Consider the following 27500-nt stretch of genomic DNA (forward strand, 5'->3'; position numbering starts at 1 on the left):
GGAAGGTAAACATGTTTGATGTGTCTATTCGTATTAATTTACAATATTATAATATGTTTGATGTGATTTTATTGCAAATTCAGGATGTTGATGGAGATTCCAGATAGGCAGGATTTGGTCAGGATGAAAAAGCTGTTATTTCCCTAAACTTTTCCTGGTTTAAATATCCTTTTATCCAAATTCATCTTCAATTTGAGAAAAATAAAAAGGCGGACTCAATTTACTGTTACTCATTGTGACACCCATTGAGAAACATGTAGGTAACTACGCAAAACAAAAGTATTAAGAGCAGCAAAACCAGCCAAGTAAAATAGCAAGGTAATGACTGACCTATTCAGAGAGGAGCACGCATCAGCATGAGCTAGAGGGAGCAAGGTCTGGGCCGGGGGTGATTTGTGGCTGAAGTTGTGATCCGGACCAGTGTGTGTGTGTGTGTGTGTGTGTGTGTGTGTGTGTGTGTGTGTGTGTGTGTGTGTGTGTGTGTGTGTGTGTGTGTGTGTGTGTGTGTGTGTGTGTGTGTGTGTGTGTGTGTGTGTGTGTGTGTGTCTGTGTGCGCGCACTATTTTAAAAAAGTGCTATCTAGAAGCTAAAAGGGTTCTTCAGCTGTCCCCATAGAACCCTTTGAAGAAACATTTTTGGTTCCAGGTAGAACCCTTTTGGTTCCAGGTAGAACCCTTTTGGTTGCAGGTAGAACCCTTTTGGTTGCAGGTAGAACCCTTTCCACAGAGGGTTCGACATGGAACTCAAAATGGTTATATTTCAAAATGGTTATATTTCAAAATGGTTATATTTCAAAATGGTTATATTTCTAAGAGAGAGAGAGAGAGAGAGAGTGTGTGTGTGTGTGTGTGTGTGTGTGTGTGTGTGTGTGTGTGTGTGTGTGTGTGTGTGTGTGTGTGTGTGTGTGTGTGTGTGTGTGTGTGTGTGTGTGTGTGTGTGTGTGTGTGTGTGTGTGTATGTGCACGTTTGCATGCGTATGAGCCAGGGTGTTCACGCATGTGTTTGTGTTCTTGCGCGTGTGGGTGTGTATGAGCGTGCATATGTGTTCTTGCCCATGTGTGTGTTCTTGCGCGTGTGGGCGTGTATGAGCGTGCATATGTGTTCTTGCCCATGTGTGTGTGTGTGTTCTTGCGCGTGTGTGTATGAAAGTTCCTTGGTGGTATAGGGGAAGCCCCATTAGTGTGGCATCCCTGGGAGATAATGAGAGCTGACTGCTTTATGCCCTGGAAATGATTGACTGGCTGGGACATCCTAGCACACCATGAATCCTTCCTGTTAACTGGGCCCACACACCACACACACACCAGCCACACCACATACACACCAGCCACACCACATACACACCAGCCACACCAGCCACACCACATACACACCAGCCACACCACACACACCACATACACACCAGCCACACCACACACACACCAGCCACACCACATACACACCAGCCACACCACACACACACCAGCCACACCACACACACACACCAGCCACACCACATACACACCAGCCACACCAGCCACACCACATACACACCAGCCACACCACACACACACCAGCCACACCACACACACACACCAGCCACACCACACACACCAGCCACACCACACACACACCAGCCACACCACATACACACCAGCCACACCACACACACACCAGCCACACCACACACACACCAGCCACACCACATACACACCAGCCACACCAGCCACACCACATACACACCAGCCACACCACACACACACCAGCCACACCACACACACACCAGCCACACCACACACACACCAGCCACACCACACACACCAGCCACACCACACACACCAGCCACACCACACACACACACCAGTCACACCACACACACACCAGCCACACCACACACACACCAGTCACACCACACACACCAGCCTCACCACACACACACACCAGCCACACCACACACACACCAGCCACATCACACACACACCAGCCACACCACACACACACCAGCCACACCACTTACACACCAGCCACACCAGCCACACCACATACACACCAGCCACACCACACACACACCAGCCACACCACACACACACCAGCCACATCACACACACACCAGTCACACCACACACACACCAGCCACACCACACACACACCAGCCACATCACACACACACCAGCCACACCACACACACACCAGCCACACCACACACACACCAGCCACATCACACACACACCAGCCACACCACACACACACCAGCCACACCACACACACACCAGCCACACCAATCACCTATCACACATATGGCCTTGGGCCAATGTCTTCTCTAATCTCTCCTAGTGGCTTCCCTTATTAGATATTTTCTTCTCTTCTTTTGTTTTCTTTTCTCTTTTACTCTTTTAGTCTTTGAGTCTTTTACTCTTTTAGTCTTTTAGTCTTTTACTCTTTTAGTCTTTGAGTCTTTTACTCTTTTAGTCTTTTAGTCTTTGAGAATTTTACTCTTTTAGTCTTTTAGTCTTTGAGTCTTTTACTATTTTAGTCTTTGAGTCTTTGAGTCTTTTACTCTTTTAGTCTTTTACTCTTTTAGTCTTTGAGACTTTTACTCTTTTAGTCTTTGAGTCTTTTAGTCTTTGAGACTTTGAGTCTTTTACTCTTTTACTCTTTTACTCTTTGAGTCTTTGAGTCTTTGAGTCTTTGAGTCTTTTACTATTTTAGTCTTTGAGTCTTTTACTCTTTTACTCTTTTACTCTTTTACTCTTTTAGTCTTTGAGTCTTTGAGTCTTTGAGTCTTTGAGTCTTTTAGTCTTTTAGTCTTTTAGTCTTTTAGTCTTTTAGTCTTTTAGTCTTTGAGTCTTTTACTATTTTAGTCTTTGAGTCTTTTACTATTTTAGTCTTTGAGTCTTTTACTATTTTAGTCTTTGAGTCTTTGAGTCTTTTAGTCTTTTAGTCTTTTAGTCTTTGAGTCTTTGAGTCTTTGAGTCTTTTACTCTTTTAGTCTTTTAGTCTTTTAGTCTTTGAGACTTTTACTCTTTTAGTCTTTTAGTCTTTGAGTCTTTGAGTCTTTTACTCTTTTACTCTTTTAGTATTTTAGTCTTTTAGTCTTTGAGTCTTTTAGTCTTTGAGACTTTGAGTCTTTTACTCTTTGAGTCTTTGAGTCTTTGTCTTTTTATCTTTTCGTCTTTTTGTCTTTTTGTCTTTCCTCTTCTTTCCTTGTTCACTTTCTTATATAAATGTTATCTCTTTCTTTTTCTCACTTCTCGATCACCATTCCTCCCTTCATCTCTTCCCTTCTTCTCGTTTCTCATTATATTCTTCTCTCTTAGTCTCCTCTTAGTCATCTTTCTTTTGTTGTCATTCCCTCTCTTTTCCGTCTCTTACCCTTTTTTTTACCTCTCCTACTCTGTCTCCATCTCTCTGATATGTGTTGGGGCTCATATTAACCATTTAGAAAGTGAGTGTACACCTGGATCCCATGTGGATGCTGACTTCAATGTTCTCAGTGGAGCTGCTCCGCCCTGCATAATGCTTCTAAAGCACCGGTCTCCTGCTCTCCTCCCACTCATACTGCTAGCCTGGGGAGATACAGGCACTCTAGCTAGTCTAGAAGACACTCACACACACACACACACATACACACTCACTCACTCACTCACACACACACTCACTCACTCACACACTCACACACTCACACACTCACACACTCACACACTCACACACTCACACACTCACACACACTCACTCACACAGACACGCACGCACGCACGCACTCACTCACTCACTCACTCACTCACTCACTCACTCACTCACTCACTCACTCACTCACTCACTCACTCACACAGACATAGACACACACACACACACAGACACACACACAGACAGACAGACAGACAGACAGAGACAGACAGACAGACAGAGACAGACAGACAGACAGACAGACAGACAGACAGACAGACAGACAGACAGACAGACAGACAGACAGACAGACAGACAGACAGACAGACAGACAGACAGACAGACAGACAGACAGACAGACAGACACACATTCACTCAAACACACACAGACAGACATTCAAACACACACAGGCACGTAGACACATACATACAAAGACACTCACACATACAATATGATACACACACACAGACACACAGACACATACACACATATATACAGGGACATAGAGACAGATTCAGACAGACATAGCGATATGAGCAGATAGACACATACAGGGAGATACAGGCAGATGCAGACAGATCAGCTCGCCGTGCTTATCTATGGAGAAACTCCATGTCCAATTCAACTGACAGGAATGAAATGGAATTGACCCAAACTCAAGTCTAGACCAGCCTGGTCACGTGTGACACAAGTCAGTACTCAGCATACGTCAATGTCTGAGGACGTCGGGAGATGACATGGAAACCAGCCACTAGGGGCAACAGTGAGCGCTGTTACACTGTGAATGGGGATGGTAGATGGGCGTATGACGTGGACTTGTTGGGATGCGGACTGTCTGTGGGTCATGGAGAATATGGTCAGAATCATTGCAGGCCTTGCTAGAGCCGGTCTAAAACTGCTCTGATCTTCTCCAAGTGGCCCTTATGCCGGGTATACACAACCCGACTTCGCCACCTTTTTTGCCTTCCCCGACAAATTTTCATGATCGGAGTGAAATCTTATGAACTTGGGCTAGGATCAGTACGTCGGAACTCGTGTAGTTTGAGCGGGTCATGGCCGCACCGATGATGGCTGTTCCATTCTCCAGAACCCTGTCGGATGTCCCTGTCATTTTTTGACATGTCAGAAATGTAGGTTGTGCAACTGCAATTTGTAGTATGAGCAGTGCTACAATGTGATTGGGCAATGACTACCGCAAATAACCAATGAGCACTCAGCATGTGAAACCAAAACAATGACGGGATTCGATTAATCCGGTCGCCCAGGTAGGTGTTTTTTTGCAGCAGGTGCAAATTGATTGCATTGGTTTTGGAACCAGGCTGCCTCCCGGGCGTGAGCCAGGTCCCCCTTTCAAAGCCCACGGTGAAATTGGTTCAAAACAAAAGTGACGTACTGTAATTAATCATGTGGAGTAATGAGTAGGATTCTGTGTTTTCACATGCAGAAAGTGATGGCTTTAGATTTTTTATTTTTAAACGTTTTGTCTGCCTTCCAGATAAAAAATAGTCTGAAAATTCAAGCATGTTTTATGGAAGAGAGATTGTATGTTGTATGTTTCTGGACGATGCACCATGCTACCTTGTTGACAACACGGCCGAGCGGCGCAGATTACTGTTCCTTATGAGAAGGGTGCTCCTCCCTCACTGCTTTTGCCCTCCCCCGTCCCGCTCAGCATAATCGAATCTGCCCAATCATGGTGAAGACGAAAGCAACAACAACACGTACCATGTGGACCGAGGTAACGGAAGACAGATTGATGAAGCTGTGGAGAGAACGCAGCCTTATCAATATTAAAAGTTAGATATAACCTCCAATTCCCTCAGTAGAATAGAAAACTCCATATTGTTTACATCTGTCCAGCCATTTGCGGGTCCATATGCCACGCCTTTTTGGTGTTTCTCCACATAATAATGTGCCCTCTAATAAAGCAGCTCGCTGTTTGCGTGTCTGCATTTTTCTTCCAGGGCAGGATCAATTAGGGAATCATGGTGTAATGTGAGCACCCACATCCTGGGGTTGAGGATGGATAGAATGGAAGATTTGGGACAAGGAAATCGGGAAATGTGAGCGCGTCTAAGTGTATGCCCAGCAGTACTGTAACTAGTGATCTGGGATCCGTATTCCCTGTCCCTGGTCTAGCGTTAACTCTTTTAGGTTAAAAGCATGAACTGATTTGAGATCAGTGCCCAAACTGAAGTTGTGATTGTTTTTTTAGCTGCAGTGAAGCAGACTTGCAGTAGGCTTAGAGGGAGGAGCTGGATGGTGTCGGTTGGAGGAGTCTAAATGGCCAGCCACTCCCATGCTCCTGAGCTGCAAGCTTACCTGGGAATAGGTGCGGAGCGGAATCCAGTGTCATGGCCGACCATCTGCATTCCTTCCCTCCTTCCCTTCCAGCTCCTGCACAGGATCACATTAATATTCCTTTGAAGCCTGTTTCAACTGCAGCCAGATCTCCCTCCTCACTCGCTCTCTCTCTCTCTCTATCGCTCTCTGTCTCTCTCTCTCTCTCCTTCGCTCATCTCACTCTCCTTCTCCCTTACACTCTCTCATTTGTACTCTCTCTTTCTTTCTCACTGTATTTCATTCTCCTTCTCTCTCCCCCTCTTCTCTCTCTCCTTTTTATCACTCTCCCAGTTATCCTACTTGAGGGAGGGACACACCTGCCTCGTGTTGCATTACCTTTAGTCAGGAGTTCCCCCTATCACAAACACACACGGATAGACACAGAAAAGGGTGGAGGGTGCCGATGCCTTTGACAGAGCATGTTGATTGGTTCAGAATGGTTGCTGCCTCTTGTAGGAGAGTGGAGTAGCTATTTTTAGATCAAGGGGTAGCTGGGTGAGAAAGACTGAGGAGGGGTGGTTGTGTGTGTAAGGAATACTGCAGTCTTAAAGGAAGTTCCCCCTTCCACACACACACATGCACACACACGCATACACACACACAAGCACACACGCACATACACACACACACACGCACACACAGCATTGTCCCTCTAATTCAGGATAGTGTGTGTTCCACGTGCCCGTCCTCTCTCTCTCTCTCTCTCTCTCTCTCTCTCTCGCTCTCTCTCACTCTCTCTCTCTCTCGCTCTCTCTCTCGCTCTCTCTCTCTGTGCAAATGTCAGCAGTCTCCAATGTATTTTCCAGAGCACTGGCCTACACTCTCTGTTTACCTCTGTCCCCACAGCAATCCCTTTATCCTCACCTCCCCCTCTTCTATCTCATCCCTCTCTCTCTCTCTCATTTTCCTCACCGTCCTCCCGCTCTCTCACCCCCCGCTCTTGCAATTTCCTCACCCTCCTCCTCTCTGTCATCCCTTTCTTTTTGTCTCCCTCTCTCTCCCCCTCCCCCTCGCTCTCCCCCCACCCTGCTCTCCATCCCTCTCGATCTCTCCTTCTCAGCCCCCCCCTTCACTTTTCCCTCTCCCTCTCTTTTTGTCAGTGGTTAAACATTTAACCGTTTCCTGGCGTCCACGTCTCTTTAGTTGTGCTATGGAGTTAGTTGGGTGCACTGATGATGCATTGTCGCATTATACATCTGCCTATTTATAAAGTGATATTTTTGTATCTTATATAAGCTCGCCTGTCCTTAGTAATCACTTAGACCATGAAACACCTTGTCTCTTTCTTAGTGATGTCTGTCTGTCTCTCTCTCTCGCTCTCTCTGTCATTCTATCTCTGACCACAATGATGACTCATGTGGCTCACACCTGCTCAACAGTCACGGGGCACAGCAGTTGCAGATGTGTTAGCGTGTGTGTCTGTGGACTGGGGGGGATGCTTTTGTAATGTCTACATATTGGCCCACTTAACTGATGAGTTCTCTCTCTCTCTCCTGTTCTCTTCGTCCAGTGAGTGACAGCTGTTTTAGGAACCTGGCAGAGGACCGCAGTGGAATCAACCTCAAAGACCTCGTGCACGACCCCTCCCTGTAAGTCTTCCGACTCTCAACCTCCAGCACATTCTACATGAGACAAGGGGACCATACACACGCACGCACGCACACACACACACACTCACTGGCTGCTCAGCCTGGTCGTTAGACCGTTAATCATCCTTAACAGTGACACACACATAAATGTCCATATGTTCTAGCACGTGTTGATCTTCTTACACCTTAGCACCACTGGTGCCATAATCCTAAAGCATCTCAGAGCATGACTGCTGATCTAGGATCAGTTTTACCTTCTCGATCATAATGAATAAGATGAAATGGACGGGGGAGCTGATTCCAGATCAGCACTCCTACTCTGAAACACTGGTGTTGCCCCATGGAAACCCTGGTCTGCTCTTATATGTTATAATAGCACGGGTGTGTTAGTGTATTAATGTCATAGGGCCTGTGCTGTAGCCCTCAGCCCAATCTAACGCCTGTCTGTCTGTCATGTCCTTTAGGGTGTAATATGGAGGCCTATGTGTGGAAGCCTGTGTCATGTCTCATACGTCACGCTGTCTTGGGACACACTGATGGAGCCAGCGCTGGCGCCACTAACTAGCTAGACTGTCAACCGGGCTGTCACACACTCATTAGCGTGTGTGTGGAGAGGAGGGTGGGGTGTGTGTGTGTGTGTGTGTGTTCCTGGATGCATGCTTGCCTGTGTGTGTGTGTGTGTGTGTGTGTGTGTGTGTGTGTGTGTGTGTGTGTGTGTGTGTGTGTGTGTGTGTGTGTGTGTGTGTGTGTGTGTGTGTGTGTGTGTGTGTGTGTGTGTGTGTGTGTGTGTGTGTGTGTGTGTGTGTGTGTGTGTGTGTGTGTGTTTGCACGTGCGTGTGCATGTGAATGTGTGTGTGCGTGTGTCAGTGTTAAGGACCAGGCTGGTTAGCCAAAGTGTGTGTGTCCATGTCTGGTGTAATATGATCCCAGTAGCTGATTTAGACTGCTCTGTCCCAATACTGGTAGTTGTCCCTCAGGGGGGGAGTGGCACTCAACAGGCAACTAGTGGTAGGGAGAGATAAATACCCCTAGGGAAATGGACATCACTACATCACTCGCACACATCAGAAGCCGTCAATGGATAACACATAATTCATTGACTACAAGCCTTGGGTTTTTCACAATGCCTTTACTGGCAAAAGTAATAACTTTCACTATATTTCTCAAGCAACAAATATGTACTTACTATATGAGCAACAAATGAGAACAACAAAATAAATGATCCTTAATGTAACCTACCCATCCTCTGGCTGTGGTTCAATGTGGAGTTGGAACTGAAGCAGGACTTTCCTTCCATAATAGCAATTTGACATGTAACAGTTGCATTTCCTTCAGTCATTTTCCACTGGTTAATAATGATTAGCCAGTGGAAGCATTGTAGAACAATTAAAACCACCGTCCTGAACTAATATTGATACTAAATGTTTTAGGGTCCGTACACAGACCAGCTATAGGTGCACATCCATAGACATACAGTACATGTGTTTTTATCTAACACCACACAATAAGTAGGAAAAGAAGTTACTTCAGCTGCATTGACAAATATCGTCAATCACTAACCTTACTACAATAAAGAACAATGACAAGTGATTGACTTCAAGGTATTTTTTAATGAACAGCAAGGCAAGCGTACACAATTATACATTCCATTTGCAGTAAATGCTTTAGATAGATTATTTAGATCCACTGGGTTTCACAAGACAATCTGGTTGGCTCAGGATTCCCTAAAACATTAAACAACACAAATTACAATTCATACAAATGTCAAAAGCCCATATAGCTAGCTAAAAATATGAGTCAGCTGATGTTAGCTAGTCAGACAACTTTCTTAAACAGTGATTTTCGTAAAACAACTTTATGACCAAAAAATATGCACAATAATTTGTCTTTGCATTAACTAACATATTCCTCTTAACTGTACATTTCTCGTTACATGATTTGTAAATGAGTCGTTAAAAAGTTATAATGACTTACATTTCCTTCCATCCTCCTATTTTTGTCAGCCATCTTTCCTGCAGAAACTATCCAGCCGCGGGTCGCAGAGCTTCATGGGTAATTTGAGTACCACTCACTAGGAAGTCTGCAACTTGATTGGCTTTGTTTTGGAGGACGAACTAGAGGTCTGAAAAGGCACTACGCGTAGCTCAAAATGTCATCAGAAAACCACTCCCACTCCGGGAGAAGTCTCTAAAACCCAACCCAAAGCAACAGTGACTAGGGTCTGATTTCAACGACAGTCTCATTTGGCATAGAGGAACAACGTCAATGTCTTATTTAGCGGACGTTCTTATACAGAACGACTTACAGGAGCAGTTAGGGTTCATTAAGTGTCTTGTTCATGGACAGATTTTAAACCTAGTCAGCTCAGGGATTCAAACCAGCGACCTTTCGGTTACTGGCCCAATGCTGTTATAAAATACAAAATAAAATACAATATAAATAGAAAATACTAAATAGTAGCAAGATGGAGATCACAGAGGTTATTTTTAATGAGTGCATTTCGCAAGTGTCTAGTTTGCGTCAACTAGCGTCACTAAAACCACTGCAAAGGTTTTCCCTGCAAACTTTGGTTTTCGAATTGCGACGTTCTGGCATGTCAGCCTCCTGATTTGTTGGGAGAGTTGTCTGTCCGAAGAGGAACCCACCCCGTAAAAAAATGTTTTTATCTTATTGAAGTTGTGAATAGAGTCTGCAATTGAAACCAGACCCAAACCCCCGTTGCCTAGGTTTGGGTTTTCGAGACGACTCCAGGTGGCTCACGGAGTCGCGAAAAACGGCCTCGGAGGGCTAAGGGGGTTATTGGGATTGAGCCTGACCCTCTACTCCCCTCTACAGGCTGTGCCATGCTGTGCCATGCTGTGCCACATTTCCACATCACGTGTTACTACCCCAGGATGACCAGCTGGAGACAAATTCTGGCCACAATGTGCCACGGCACAGTGTCTGGGACAGACACACACATAGACATCCATTCATGATTATTCACGCAGGGACACACATACGCACGCACACACAGACGTCCATTTACGCACACTCCAAACACAGGGTAGAGCCACCCACAGCCCACCAGAATCAGCCCAGACACGCAGGCACATACACACACACACACACACACACACACACACACACACACACACACACACACAGACGTCCATTTACGCACACACGCACACTCCAAACACAGGGTAGAGCCACCCACAGCCCACCAGAATCAGCCCAGACACGCAGGCACATACACACACACACACACACACACACACACACACACACACACACACACACACACACACACAAACACACAGACGTCCATTTACGCACACACGCACACTCCAAACACAGGGCAGAGCCACCCACAGCCCACCAGAATCAGCGCAGACAGTTTAAACCAGACATCTGTCACTCAATGGAACACATTTTCTTTAAACACCAGTGGTCACCAACCACTTTCAGTCACTTTCAGAGTCAAAGTCTACCGCTCAGATTTTTTTTTTGAGCATGACTTGTAAGCCTATGCAACATTAACTTAATACATTTATATTTTAGTAATTTTGCAGACACTAGTCCAGAGTGACTTAAAGGAGCAATTAGAGTTAAGTGCACATTGGCAGATTTTCACCTAGTCGGCTTGGGGATTCGAACCAGCGACCTTTCGGTTACTGGCCCAATGCTCCTAACCACTAAAAAAGTGTTCTGTAAGAATAGTGTCGGCACAGTAGGCCTAATACATTATCTCAGCATATTGGCTATGTTTGGCCTGCCAATATCTTCTCAGACCATACTATCTTTCAAATCTCCAGCTACGGAGATCATTTGTTGTATTACGTGCGAGGTATAGTGGAGCATAATTAGCTTTGCTGGACTGATTGTACGGTACCTTCCTTTGATGGTATTTTATTCTTAAATGATATTGTAAGTTGGAATGGTAGAGTTATGTCCTTCATGGAGTTGTACGGGAAGGTCTGCTCAATCCAAGAGTGCAACCAATTGATTACAGCATTACCCCAAAAATGGAGGAGGCGGGTGGCAGCGGGAGGAGGTAGGGAACTGGTCTGTCTGCCCAATATAAAGGATCAAAACTGGCGGAGGAATGAAAATAGCATAAATAGGAAAGTCTACCAGTTTCATTTGAGGACCAGGATGTTGACAACTGTGCCATACAGATTACAAATAGTTGGGAAGAGATTTTTTTTTTTTTTTTTATTACCGATTCCAAGGTACATATATAAAACAACGCAAGATTCAAGACTTTGTGCTTTTCAGCTAAAATTATTATATAGAATTCCACCAACAAAATGTTGAATATTTGGGGCATAAAATCATCAAAGTTCTGCAGATTTTGTTGTGAGGATACAGAATCAATAGACCGTTTGTTCTGGTATTGCCCTCGGGTAGCCTGTTTCTGGTCTCAGGTTCAGGAATGGCTGAAAATGCATAGCATTGATCTAGAATTGACCCTAGAAATAGTACTGTTAGGAGATCTGGAGAGACCAGGTCAGTCAATTACTAATATACTAATACTCTTAGTAAAATTATAAATTTTCATCTCGCAATCTGTGGATTCTATTCGATTAGATAGATTGAAATTGTATGTTAAACATCACAGCATAGTTGAAAGATATGTGTTGCGTAGAAATCCGAAGACGGTCGGCCAGCAGAGATAGATGGGATGGGCTGAGGGAAGCTGAGGTTTGGGATCTGGAATTGTAGACAAGTGGGAGTGGAGGTTGGTTGAGGGACAGCTATTGGGGAACTGTGGGGTGATCTTGGAGGGTTCGGGTTCAGGTTTTTTGGCCTGGTGGGAGATCTGTCAACGTGCCCTTGAGCAGGGCATTGACCCTGGATACTTCTGTGTGTCGCTCTGAATGGGAATCTGTTGGATGACTGGTGCGGTGTAGTTGTTGACCGGCTTCACTGCAAGTATATTGTATGTTTCGGATATTCAATAAATATAAAAATAAATAAATACATTTTTAAAATACAGTTGAAAGTATGTATTTGAAGTTTTTTAATAAATGTGAATATTTGTAGCTACTTTTCAAGTAAATACCTGGAGTCAACCTGCGCAATACGTTAGGAGATAAAGAACATTACGTTTTTCATTTCACCTGTCACATTATTTTTCTTTATGAAGCTTATGCTTGTTTACAAGCACACAACGACAAGAGACCGGGGCCTTGTGACTGTTGCGTATCATGCGCCAGGTGATCTAGTTACAATATGGAATTCACAACTAAATGTTTACCAGCTAGATATCTTATAACTATTAAGTTACTGTCTAAAATGTGCTAAATGCTCTGCAGTTGTGCATTTGGTTTGCTAATTTAGTAGCTAGTTAAAAACCTCTCTGGGATAGGTGGGACGATTGCGTCCCACTTGACCAAAAGCCAGGGAAAATGCAAAGCGCCAAATTCAAATAAAATTATATAAAAATCAAACTTTCATTAAATCACACATGTAAGATACCAAATTAAAGCTACACTCGTTGTGAATCCAGCCAACATGTCAGATTTCAAAAAGGCTTTTCGGCGAAAGCATAAGATGCTATTATCTGATGATAGCACAACAGTAAACAAAGAGAGTGTAGCATATTTCAACCCTGCAGGCGCAACACAAAACGCAGAAATAAAATATAAATCATGCCTTACCTTTGACGAGCTTCTTTTGTTGGCACTCCAATATGTCCCATAAACATCACAAATGGTCCTTTTGTTCAATTAATTCCGTCCGTATATATCCAAAATGTCAATTTATTTGGCGCATTTGATCCAGAAAAAAACAGCTTCCAATTTGCGCAACGTCACTACAAAATATCTCAAAAGTTACGTGTAAACTTTGCCAAAACATTTCAAACTACTTTTGTAATACAACTTTAGGTATTTTTAAACGTTAATAATCGATCAAATTGAAGACGGGTCTATCTGTTTTCAATACAGGAGGACAACAAACTAACGCTACTTTTCTAGTCTTGCGCAACTCTCAAAAAGTACACATAACGTTACACTGATTCAAGATGGCCGTACTTCTTCATTGCACAAAGGTATAACCTCAAACAATTTCCAAAGACTGGTGACATCCAGTGGAAGCGGTAGGAACTGCAAACAAGTCCCTTAGAAATCTAGTATCACAATGAAAACTCATTGAACAGACAGTGACCTCAAAAAAAGAAAAATCTGAATGGTTAGTCCTCGGGGTTTTGCCTGCTACATAAGTTCTGTTATACTCACAGACATGATTCAAGCAGTTTTAGAAACTTCAGAGTGTTTTCTATCCAAATCTACTAATAATATGCATATCTTATATTCTGGGGATGAGTAGAAGGAAGTTGAAATTGGGCACGCTATTTATCCAAAAGTGAAAATGCTGCCCCCTATCCTAGAGAAGTTAACAATCTAGCTAAGTGGATAGTTTCTTCCAAAATCAAGCATTCACTTCATAACAGCAGAGAATTCCCTCCTTGATCAAGAGCCTTGCTGGCTAATATTAGTTTTGTACGTGCAGCAAACTGTGAGTAGGTTGTTGTACTTGTATAGTTTAGGTCAGAAACTGTATAAAATGTTCACAATGAGCTCGTTAGCATTTAGTTAGCATTCTCTACGGGTTTTTACATGTGCTTGTTAGCATTGGTAACCTTCAGATTACAGAGAATAGGTGGGGTTTGAAAGCAGCGCCCCTTGTGTTCTGTGCCGGTATTACCGAATATCCCGGTATGGCACAAGGACGGTATGAAGGTATGACAATATGGATACCGCCCAAGCCTACTTTAAACTCTTTTAACACATTCTCCTTGATATCAGTCTGCACAGTGTCCAATCAGTACACCAACACATAATGTATTCCCTTCTATTGAAGGAGTGTGAAGAGGTGTGTCAGTCGAGAGGGAGTTAGAGAGAGAGAGAGAGAGAGAGAGAGAGAGAGAGAGAGAGAGAGAGAGAGAGAGAGAGAGAGAGAGAGAGAGAGAGAGAGAGAGAGAGAGAGAGAGAGAGAGAGAGAGAGAGAGAGAGAGAGAGAGAGAGAGAGAGAGAGAGAATGCAAGACAGAGAGCGAAACAGAGAGAAAAAGAGAGAGACAAATAGCAAATAGAGAGAGAGAGAGACAAAACAAGACAGAGAGAGAGCGAGGGAGAGCGAGAGAGAGAGAGAGAGAGACAAATAGAGAGAGAGGGGTCATGAAAACGACACCCATTCTCAAGGACAGATGGGTTGTTGTCTGTTCTCAAAGTGTACAGTTCTCCCCTCCTGCTTATTTGTGTGTGTGTGTGTGTGTGTGTGTGTGTGTGTGTGTGTGTGTGTGTGTGTGTGTGTGTGTGTGTGTGTGTGTGTGTGTGTGTGTGTGTGTGTGTGTGTGTGTGTGTGTGTGTGTGTGTGTGTGTGTACATTCTGGAGCATGTGTACATGTGTGTGTTGAAGGTTGAATGAATATCCTCCTGGGTCTCCAGCCAACACCGTGTTGCCGCCCTCGAGCGACTTGGGTTGTAACATCCTTTGTCAATTTTACAAATTGTCGCAGCTAAAAATAGCGTCTGTATAAATCAGATAGGTGACAGTGTGCTCATTTCACCCACAGAGCAGCAGTCACTGGAAGGAGATAGACAAGACAGGTCCACTGCTAGTCTGTGAATGTTTCTGTACTAGCCTGTTTTAGTCAGTGTTAGCATTCGCTAGCCTGTGCTAGCCTTAACTAGCGCCTGCTAGCCTGCAATGCGTTAAGCTATGTTATCATGCAAATGATCTGCTGTACATGGACTTGTCAAAATGACGTCGTATCCCAGGTTGCGGCAAATTACATGTTGGAGGGGTAGTGGATAGTTCAGAGAATAAGAGATTGAGGGGAGACAGAATTCTGCAATTTGACCCTTTTTATACTACAGAGACAAGCTGAACTAAGCCAAGGTGAGCTGTACTGAGCTGGCCTGGTTACGCATCCACCATAGTTGCTGCAACTGTGCTTGAATGGACAAAGTGAAAGGAAAATCCCAGGCAACGCAGTACAGATTAGATATGCATGATAGTGTGGAGTCCTAAATATAGCTGGGTTGGGTTGTTCTTGAGTGTATCTCTGTCTGAGTGTGTGTGTGTGTGTGTGTGTGTGATCACACACTTAGAGGGGACTCTCCTCGCATGACACACACACAACCCCCACCACCAGCCAGTGTTGAGTGCTCTGAGTGCTCTGTACGGTGTTACACTCCCAATGCTACAGTCACTGTAACAATCACACACTGAAACACTAGCAAAGAGACACACAGAGATACACACTTAGACACACAGACACACACCTCTAAGTGTGTGTCTGTGTGTCTAAGTGTGTATCTCTGTGTGTCTCTTTGCTAGTGTTTCAGTGTGTGATTGTTACAGTGAGTGTAGCACTGGGAGTGTAACACCGTACAGAGCACTCAGAGCACTCAACACTGGCTGGTGGTGGGGGTTGTGTGTGTGTCATGCGAGGAGAGTCCCCTCAAAGACACACATATACACCCCTCTCACTGCAGACAGGTTGAAAGGAATTGTTGACCCTTGAGAGCTTCCCTACATCGCTGCCATCACAGCCAGGCTCTACTAAGATGTCTTGAAATAGTTAGGGCAGGGATGATGGTGCTGGCCCTCTGTTTGTGTGTGTGAGTGTGTACTTGTTTACCTACATTATCAGTAACCCAATGTCCTAACATTTCACCCGGATGTCCTGAAAAGATAGGAAAACAATAACTTTTTTGAAAAGTCAGGTCCTGAATTTGTTCAAACACTATTTTAAACTTAAGGGTTAGTTTATGGGTTTTGGGATTAAGGTTAGGGTTAGGGTTAGGGTTTTGGGATTAAGGTTAGGCTTAGTGTTAGTGGGTTTAGGGTTTAGGGTTAGTGTTGGAAAATACTAGTTTTAATGGTCAAACAAACGTGTGTGTGTGTGTGTGTGTGTGTGTGTGTGTGTGTGTGTGTGTGTGTGTGTGTGTGTGTGTGTGTGTGTGTGTGTGTGTGTGTGTGTGTGTGTGATGGAGAGCCCTGTACAAAGACCATGCATTATTAATACCACCACTACAGCAAATGGGCCTCATAATAGAGCTGGCCCACAACTGTACAGACCTGCACAGCTGGGTCACAGACTGTGTGTGTGTGTGTGTGTGTGTGTGTGTGTGTGTGTGTGTGTGTGTGTGTGTGTGTGTGTGTGTGTGTGTGTGTGTGTGTGTGTGTGTGTGTGTGTGTGCAGGGGGTAAGGGGGTATTGGTTAGCTGGTTGTGTCTTGATGTCTTTGTTTAATTGAACCTTTATCTACGTAGTCTCATTGAGATCAAATCTATTTTTCCAGAGAGACCTGGTCCAACCCACACAGCAGCAGGGGGGAACAGAGTTTCAGACACATCTCAGACATAACAACTTACAGACATAGGCACACCATAAACAAATAGATGTAGACACACATACATTACGATTACATACAGAAACAGAAACATCATAGGTCAAATATATCATATGTACCACCGCATTAAATCTGAACGACGGGGCGGCAGGTAACCAAGTGGTTAGAGCATTGGACCAGTAACCGAAAGGTTGCTGGATCGAATCCCCGAGCTGACAAGGTAAAAATATGTCATTCTGCCCCTGAACAAGGCAGTTAACCCACTGTTCCCTGGTATGCTGTCATTGTAAATATTAATTTATTCTTAACTGACTTGCCTAGTTAAATTTTAAAAATGACAGTCACATTCTTCAGTATATGAGTCAACCAGACTTTCTAACTCCTCCAAAGAAACAAGATCCTGGTGTTCCAAACTCCAAGATCGTCTAGCTGAAACTCTTATTGCCGTGATCTGTTAAAAGTACGTGGGAGTCTCAGGTACCTATAGTCCACGATATAGGCTTATATCTCGCTCTCTATCCTGTCGTCCTGTTGTTCTTTCTGTCTGGCTCTCTCTTTCTGTCATTCTCTCGTTTTGTCTCTATGGCTTTCTGGCTGCTTTTCTCAATCTCCTATTGCCTTTCTCCCCCTACCCTTCCTTCCCCCTCTCTCTCTCTCTCTCTCTCTCTCTCTCTCTCTCCCTTCCTCCCTTATTCTATTCTCTCCTATTTTATTCATAGAGTAATCTGGGCAAAGCATCCCGTCTTCCAGGCCAAAGCCCTGTGTCCCCTCTCATACTGTAGTAGCATCAGTACTGCATGTTTCCACACCTAGAGCAAACAGCCATAACTCTCCCTCTCCCCCATTGGACAGCAGTGGGTCAGATCCAGCTCCTCTACACAATGTTTCAGGAAGTGCTCTGTACTGGAACACCATGGAGTAGATGAGTGTTGTTACACTGTCACATTAAAAAACACACACACACACACACACACACACACACACACACACACACACACACACACACACACACACACACACACACTGGTATGCAACAACACTCACACAGACACTTCAGAGACATAGCAGAGACACGGCATCCCGAAACACAGCAACAAAGCAAACACACTCATGATAAACATGGAAACCAGAGGCTTCGGATAGAATGGGGTTGCCTAGGAAACAGCTGGAAGGAATCGTAGCTATTTGTGTTTAGCATATTTTCATTTTGGCTAAAACAGAGAGGGAGGAAATGAACATACAGAGAGGGGATTTGTTTTTACAGGTCCTTTACTTTCCCGGGGTGAAACAACACAGTAACCTACACTGAACACTCTCGTGCACACACACATACGTGTAGGCACACACACCTCATCGCTGTGAGTTAAGCACTCACACTCTCGTCAGACAATTGTTAGCATAGGTGTGTGTGTGTGTGTGTGTGTGTGTGTGTGTGTGTGTGTGTGTGTGTGTGTGTGTGTGTGTGTGTGTGTGTGTGTGTGTGTGTGTGTGTGTGTGTGTGTGTGTGTGTGTGTGTGTGTGTGTGTGTGAGTGCATGTATACATCTGTATGTGAGTGCGTGCATGTGTTTGTCCTACAGGCAAAACCTCTCTTACCTTCTTACCTTCTCACTGACGTGGCACAGTTTCTCTGGACATGCGCAAAGTTGGAGTTTAACTTTAAAAATGTATGACCTTTTACTGTGGCTTAAACACAGTCATGATGTTTTCATTTCATTGTCAAAAGATCACTTCAAATGTTCCTTTAAGTAGGCGTGCTTCTACTTGTGATGGTGTTTCATCAGTCGAGGACGAGCTGGTAGTTTTGCTGACGTGGTAATCTTCAGGAAATTGATCAGATTGATAAAGGTTTTTTTTAAACGTTTTTCGGGCACCACTTGGTCTTGCCTTTTGTTTATCCATGTTGAACAACTCACTCATTCTCCATCCGAGTCCCACCTGATTCACCTAACTTTTTAAAACTTGATTGGCAATTAGGTGAGGAGGCCGAGGCGGGCCGCCGCCGCTGAGAAATGGGCTGATTAGATGCAAGAAAACGATATTGTCTGACTCACCTACTACCCATGTACATTGGACAACCCAAACACTTTGCTTGCTGCAAGTGGAAATTACTGTCAAAATTATTCATATTTATTCCTCAAATTTAGACTAGGTGTGAGATGATGGGCACATGGGCCCCCAGAACTCGTGCCCCCCCTGCCTTATGGGGCGTGTGGGGGTTTCCGCTATGCCAGTGTACCTTCTGCATACTTTATCCCTGGCAGGTCAACTGTGATACAAGTCAGTATTCGACGTCCATCTATGTCCAAGGACGTCGGGAGATGACGTGGAAACATGCCACCAGGTGAAACACTGAGCGCTGTAACCTTCAAGAAGGCTTTGATTTTGCTAGGGCGCTGTGGACGGGGATGGCAGATAGACGTAAGCATCTGCCTCTGTAAGCATCTGCCTCTGTAAGCATCTGCCTCTGTAAGCATCTGCCTCTGTAAGCATCTGCCTCTGGTTCCAAAGGTTGCGTGTTTGAATCCAGCCACAGAAAGTAGTGTTTTATATTTTTGTTTTAAGCCTTAACACTTACCTCAACCTTCAGACTTAATGCCTAACCTTCAGAATTCAGATGAACGTCAAATCTGACGTGAGCCTATGAGAGCTTGTTGCTTTAGCCACAGTCCATACTCCAGCTCTGTGACAAATTATGCTATAATACAATTACTACGCTCTATCACTTTTGCTTTTTCATTTTTTAGCAAAATGGTTTCCCTCTAAAATGAAAAAGTTATTTACTACAAGCCAAGCTCATTACTTTGATGCAGTACCTCTATGGGATTTAATAGCTCAGTAGTCAGTGTAGCAGTGATGTTGTAAGGGCTAGATGTTACTTTAGTGTGGTTGTGGAGTTCCACCACAGTATTGTCTGAACGGGTGTCATGTCACTAAGTGTCTGTCGCAGAGGGGGAAACATGATGCAGTAGTTTCCTAAAAATAGCACCTCCTTCCAAAACGGGTTAAGCAAGGAGTGTGTGTGTGTGTGTGTGTGTGTGTGTGTGTGTGTGTGTGTGTGTGTGTGTGTGTGTGTGTGTGTGTGTGTGTGTGTGTGTGTGTGTGTGTGTGTGTGTGTGTGTGTGTGTGTGTGTGTGTGTGTGTGTGTGTGTGTGTGTGTGTGTTGTATTATACCATAATTCGTACGTGGAGATTCTTTACCTGGAGCCTGCTGCATTAGTTTCTCCTCTTGCTGCAATACTGGCGCTGGCCACCGGAGAGCGCCATGGTACACTTCTTCAAACAACAGACTGTCCTTGTGAGTGTAGTATCCCTGACGGTCCGTCCTGAGGAAAGTCTTTTAGGAGGGGATGTTCAAGGGCATTCATGACTCTCCTTCCCTTTCTCGCTCTCTCTTTCATCCTTCTTTCTCTCCCTGCTAGGCCTGCTTGGGTAAAAGAAGAGTAATTTGATTACTTTAAAAGCTCTTGTGTTGCATATCTGGAATTTTGAGCCTACTGACTGTTTTGAAGACACTGCAGTACAGCAAGAGGCTTTATGTTTCTAGTTTCACATCTGAAATGGGAGTGACTGTGTCCTGATGCTCTCTCTCTCTCTCTCTCTCTCTCTCTCTCTCTCTCTCTCTCTCTCTCTCTCTCTCTCTCTCTCTCTCTCTCTCTCTCATAGGCTGGGAGGCTTTATTTCAGCCTATAAGATCGTGCCAGATGAAATTGATGAGATTAAGGTAAGTTGATCATTGGATGTCTATCCATTTGTCAGTCATCAGACCTGGGTTCAAATTGTATTTAAAATCACATACTTTGAGCATGTGCTTTGGTGTGCCAGATGGACAGGGTTTGCACTTTTTGGTATATTCGATTGGTTCCATTTTGCCAGACAACCTCAATGAAGCGAGACTTAAGTATTTTAAAGATTTCAAACACTTTTTGACCCCAGGATCTGTATTCTAGTGTCTTAGAGTAGGAGTGCTGATCTAGGGTCAGGTCCTCCCATGTCCATATGATCTTAATCATAATAATTAGAAGGAAAAAAATGTTTTAATTATCCTAGATGCGTACTCCTACTCTGAGACGAATGAATATGGTCTGCTCAGCAGTAACTTATCTTTCTATCCCTGTCTCACTGTCTTTCTAGAAGACATACACCCCTTCAAATGAGTGAATTTGGCTATTTCAGCCACACCCGTTGCTGACAGGTGTATAAAATCGAGCACACCGCCATGCAATCTCCATAGACAAACACTGGCCATAGAATGGCCTTACTGCAGAGTTCATTGACCTTCAACGTGGCACCTTCAACTGTAAGTGCTGTTATTGTGAAGTGGAAATGTCTAGGAGCAACAACGGCTTAGCCGCGAAGTGGTAGGCCACATAAGCTCACAGAACGGGACCACCGAGTGCTGAAGCGCATAGTGCGTAAAAATCATCTGTCCTCGGTTGCAACTCTCACTACTGAGTTCCAAACTGCCTCTGGAAGCAACATCAGCACAAGACCAGTTCGTCGGGACCTTCATGAAATGGGTTTCCATGGCCGAGCAGCCGCACACAAGCCTAGATCACCATGCGCAATGCCAAGCGTCAGCTGGGGTGGTTTAAAGCTCACCGCCATTGGACTCTGGAGCAGTGGAAACGTCTTCTCTGAAGTGATGGATCAAGCTTCACCATCTGTCAGTCCAACGGACGAATCTGGGTTTAGTGGATGCCAGGAGGACACTACCTGCCCAATGCATAGTGACAACTGTAAAGTTTGGTGGCGGAGGAATAATGGTCTGGTGCTGTTTTTCATGGTTCGGACTAGGCCCCTTAGTTAAAGTGAAGGGAAATCTGAACACTACAACATACAATAACTTTCTAGATGATTCTGTGCTTTGGGGAGGCCCTTTTCCTGTTTCCGTGCACAAAGCAAGGTCCATAATGAAATGGTTTGTCGAGATCAGTGTGGAAGAACTTGACTGGCCTGCACAGAGCCCTGACCTCAACCCCATCAAACACTTTTGGGATGAATTGGAATGCCGACTGCGAGCCAGGCCTAATCGTCCAACATCAGTGCCCGACCTCACTAATGCTCTTGTGGCTGAATGGAAGCAAGTCCCCGCAGCAATGTTCCAACAACTAGTGGAAAGCCTTCCCAGAAGAGTGGAGGCTGTTAAAGAGGCAAAGGGAGGACCAACTCCAAGTTAATGCCCATGATTTTGGAATCAGATTTTCGACGAGCAGGTGGTCACATACTTTTGGTCATGTACGGTATGTCACACCTTGTATACAGTCTAAGCCACAATCGTCACCCTCATGACCTCTTAGCAGTGACCTGCTGTATGAAACATCCTCTCCATCAGTGCCAATGAGACTCATGTCACGTGACATGAGGTATACCTAGGAACCTATCAGATCCTATGTCTCAGTCTGTCTCTCTCTGTCTGTCTCATCAGGAGACTCTGGTGGACTGGTGTGATGAGAAAGAACTCAATCTCATCTTGACAACCGGGGGGACCGGCTTTGCTCCCCGTGATGTCACACCTGAGGTAAGTGTGCGTGTCTGTCTGTCACCTAGCAATTGTACCTTGCTGTGTTACCCAGTCACAGGTTTTCTTTCTTCTTTGTCTACTGCCTCTTATCTGCACCGGCTCCCCTTGTCTCGACGGAAACTGTAACATGCAGATCCAAAATGACAATGGGTGGTGTGTGTCACTGAGAGGGGAAAGGAGTGGAGTGTGAGGGAAGGGGATGGAGGAGCCTCCATAGCTGATTAGTACAGCCACACACAGGGCTGTCTGTCCGCTACTGTTACTAATGGCTCTCAGAAGTACCACTGGAGTCCCTTCATTTATCACCACCGAGACACTTGTGGGTTGGTTGAAGACACATACTCAGTAATATGGTATATGATAGCACTGTGTGTGTCTGGACGTGTTTAGCTCTTCTTGTGGGGACCAGAAGTCCCCACAACAATAGTAAACCAACTATTAGTCGCCATGAGGTCAAATGCTATTTCTAGGGGGTTTGGGGTTAAAGTTAGAATTAGTGTTAGAATTATGTTCGTTTTAGGGTTAGAGTTAGTAGCTAGGGTTAGTTTTAGGGTTAGGAGCTAGGGTTAGTTTTAGGGTTAGGAGCTAGGGTTAGTTTTAAGGTTAGGGTTAGGTTTAGGGTTTAGGGTTAAGGTTAGGTTTAGGGTTAGGGTTAAGGTTAAGGTTAGGTTTAGGGTAAGAGTATGGGTTAGGGTTAAGGTTAGGTTTAGGGTTAGGGGTTAGGGAAAATAGGATTCCGAATGGGACTGTAAGGTTAGCTGTACAATACTGTGTGTGTGTGTGTGTGTGTGTGTGTGTGTGTGTGTGTGTGTGTGTGTGTGTGTGTGTGTGTGTGTGTGTGTGTGTGTGTGTGTGTGTGTGTGTGTGTGTGTGTGTGTGTGTCTGTGTGTGTGTGTGCGTGTGTTTCAGTGTCTTGTCTATTGATGAAGGCTTTATTACCCAGTATCCCCTGCTTCTGTGTTGATGATCCCACTCACTGTAGGTGTCAAGGGATTCTCTCCCTCTCTCTTTTTCCTCTCTCTCTTCTCCCTCCATTGAGATATGCTTCCTTTACACTAGCTTCTCTCTCTCCCCCCTCTCCTTCTACCACCCTCCTTTCTCACCCACCCTCTCTCTCTTTCCCTCACCACCTCCGCTCTCTCTCCCTATCTCTTCTCCCCTCCCTCTCTCCCCCATCTCTGCTCTCCCTCTCCTGAGTCCTAGCCCACGATGCTCATCAGTGGCTGGTACTCTTTGAAGTCTTCTCTTTCTCCTCTCTTCTCATTTCTTTCTCCTCTCTTCTCCCTCACTAATGCACTGTTTGTGTCACTAAGCTCACGGGCACAGAACATACAGCTGGAGGGGAGAGAGAGAGAGAGAGAGAGAGAGAGAGAGAGAGAGAGAGAGAGAGAGAGAGAGAGAGAGAGAGAGAGAGAGAGAGAGAGAGAGAGACACAGGGACACAGGGACACAGGGACACAGGGACACAGGGACACAGGGACACAGGGACAGTGTCTTACACTGAATCATACACATACAGTACCAGTCAAAAGTTTGGACACACCTACTCCTTAAAAGGTTTGTCTTTATTTTGACTATTTTCTACATCGTAGAATAATAGTGAAGACATCAAAACTATGAAATAACAAATGGAATCATGTAGTAACCAAAAAAAGTGTTAAACAAATCAAAATATATATTTGATTTGAGATTCTTCAAAGAAGCCACCCTTTGCCTTGATGACAGCTTTGCACACTCTTGGCATTCTCTCAACCAGCTTCACCTGGAATGCTTTTCTAACAGTCTTGAAGGTGTTTCCACATATGCTGAGCACTTGTTTGCTGCTTTTCCTTCACTAGGTCCAACTCATCCCAAATCATCTCAATTGGGTTGAGGTCAGGTGATTGTGGAGGCCAGGTCATCTGATGCAGCACTTCATCCCTCTCCTTCTTGGTCAAATAGCCCTTCCACAGCCTAAATTATAGTCCCACTATGAGCAAACCAGATAGGATGGCGTATCGCTGCAGAATGCTGTGGTAGCCATGCTGGTTAAGTGTGCCTTGAATTCTTAATAAATCACCAAGAGTGTCACCAGCAAAGCACCCCGCACACCATCACACCTCTTCCATGCTTCACGGTGGGAACCACAAATTCGGAGATCATCCGTTCACCTACTCTGCGTCTCACAAATACACAGAACCAAAAATCTTAAATACACGGAACCAAAAATCTTAAATTTGGACTCATCAGACCAAAGGACAGATTTCCAGTGGTCTAATGTCCGTTGCTCGTGTTTCTTGTTTAACACTTTTTTGGTTAATACATGATTCCATATGTGTTATTTCATTTACACACACACACACACAGAACAAAGTCAGGTGTAACTAACGTGTAATCTCTCTCACATGGTACTGATACACACACACACTCATGGTACTGATACACACACACATGGTACTGGTACACACACACACATGGTACTGATACACACACATGCACATGGAAACGGATTCACACATGGAAACTGATACACACACACACACACACACACACACACACACACACACACACACACACACACACACACACACACACATGAAAATTGATACACACACACACATGGTACTGATACACACACACACACATGGAAACTGATATACACACACACATGGAAATTGATACACACAAACATGGAAACTGATACACACACACACAAACACACATGGAAACTGATACACACACATATGGAAATTGACACACTCACATACACATGAAAACTGATACACACACATGGAAACTGATACAAACACACAGAAACGGATACAAACACACAGAAACTGATACACACACACATATGGAAACGTATACACACACACTCACATGGAAACTGATACACACACATGGAAACTGATATAAACACATGGAAACGGATACACACGGACATGGAAACTAATACACACACATGGAAACTGATACACATACAAACATGGAAACTGATATAAACACATGGAAACGGATACACACGCACATGGAAACTGATACACATGGAAACTGATACACATACAAACATAGAAACTGATATAAACACATGGAAACGGATACACACGCACATGGAAACTGATACACACATGGAAACTGATACACATACAAACATGGAAACTGATTCACACACATAAATGGAAACTGATACACACACACATGGAAACTGATACACACATAAATGGAAACTGATGCACACACATAGATGGAAACTGATGCACACACACCAATGGAAGCTGATTCACACACATAAATGGAAACTGATACACACACACATGGAAACTGATACACACATACATGGAAACTGATACACACACATGTAAACTGATACACACATAAATGGAAACTGATACACACACATGGAAACTGATACACACACACACATACATGGAAACTGATGCACACACATAAATGGAAACTGATACACACACACATACATGGAAACTGATACACACACATAAATGGAAACTGATACACACACATAAATGGAAACTGATACACACACAAACATGGAAACTGATACACACATATGGAAACTGATCCACATGGAAACTGATGCACACACATACATGGAAACTGATACACATACAAACATGGAAACTGATTCACACACATAAATGGAAACTGATACACACAAACATGGAAAATGATGCAAACACAGAAATGGAAACTGACACACACACATGGAAACTGATACACACACATGAAAACTGATACGCACACATATGGAAACTGATACACATGGAAACTGATACACACATACATGGAAACTGATTACACACACACACACACATGGAAACTGATACACACACATGAAAACTGATACGCACACATATGGAAACTGATACACATGGAAACTGATACACATACATACATGGGAACTGATTACACACACACACATGGAAACTGATACACTTATCACAGGGAAACTGATACACAAACACACATGGTATCTGACACACACACACAAACTGATACACACACATGGAAACTGACACACACACACACAAACTGATACACACACACATGGAAACTGACACACACACACACAAACTGATACACACACACATGGAAACTGACACACACACACACACACATACACACACACACATGGAAGCTGATACACACAAACAAAAATAAACTGATACACACAAACATGGAAACTGACACACACACACAAACATATAAAAACACAAACATGGAACCACATGCAGACTTACATGCAAACATAAAATTCTCAAATACATACACGCACACACACAAACATGCAAACAGATACACACTTACACACAAACAATGTGTGTTCTTCTCTCTCTCTCTCTGTGTCTCTCTTCATTCCTCAGGCTACAAGAGAGGTGATAGAGCGAGAGGCTCCAGGGATGTCTCTGGCCATGCTGATGGGTTCTCTCAACGTCACACCACTAGGCATGCTCTCCAGGTGAGACACAAACACACACACACACTAACATGTATACTCTACACACACTCGTACACACACACACACACACACACACACACACACACACACACACACACACACACACACACATACACACATACACACACACACACACACACACACACACACACACACACACACACACACACACACACACACACACACACACACACACACACACACACACATATGTATACTATGTACACCAGAGGAGGCTGGTGGGAGTAGTTATAGGAGGACGGTCTTATTGCAATGACATTAATGGAATTAATGGAACGGAGTCAGACATGTGGTTTCCATGTTTGATACCGTATAACTACTCCCACCAGCCTCCTCTGGTTTACCCACTCATTCACGCACATATACACACTGTCATACTGTGAACCTCTAATGCACACTCTTCTCTCGTGTGTGTGTGTGTGTGCAGACCCGTGTGCGGCATCCGTGGCAAGACACTTATCATTAACTTACCAGGGAGCAAGAAGGGTTCACAGGTAAGAAAACAGAACCACTTTAACACCTGCACTCAGATCAGTGTTTCAGGGCCTGTCTCAGAGTAGGACTGCTGATCCAGG

At 44.4% G+C, this 27500-nt stretch overlaps 1 protein-coding gene across 2 annotated transcripts in view; it reads left to right on the forward strand.

Moving 5' to 3' along the window:
• Window positions 1-27500, forward strand: part of LOC120024378 (gephyrin) — a 103806-nt gene that overhangs the window by 22584 nt on the left and 53722 nt on the right. For both annotated transcript variants that reach the window (XM_038968608.1, XM_038968609.1), the window contains exons 2-6: window positions 7500-7578; window positions 20592-20649; window positions 22354-22446; window positions 26810-26904; window positions 27353-27419. In XM_038968608.1, coding sequence (XP_038824536.1) covers window positions 7500-7578; window positions 20592-20649; window positions 22354-22446; window positions 26810-26904; window positions 27353-27419 — 392 coding nt within the window. The remainder of the gene's footprint in view (window positions 1-7499; window positions 7579-20591; window positions 20650-22353; window positions 22447-26809; window positions 26905-27352; window positions 27420-27500) is intronic.

Source organism: Salvelinus namaycush, chromosome 29, assembly GCF_016432855.1.
Source record: "Salvelinus namaycush isolate Seneca chromosome 29, SaNama_1.0, whole genome shotgun sequence".
NCBI classification, from domain to species: domain Eukaryota; kingdom Metazoa; phylum Chordata; class Actinopteri; order Salmoniformes; family Salmonidae; genus Salvelinus; species Salvelinus namaycush.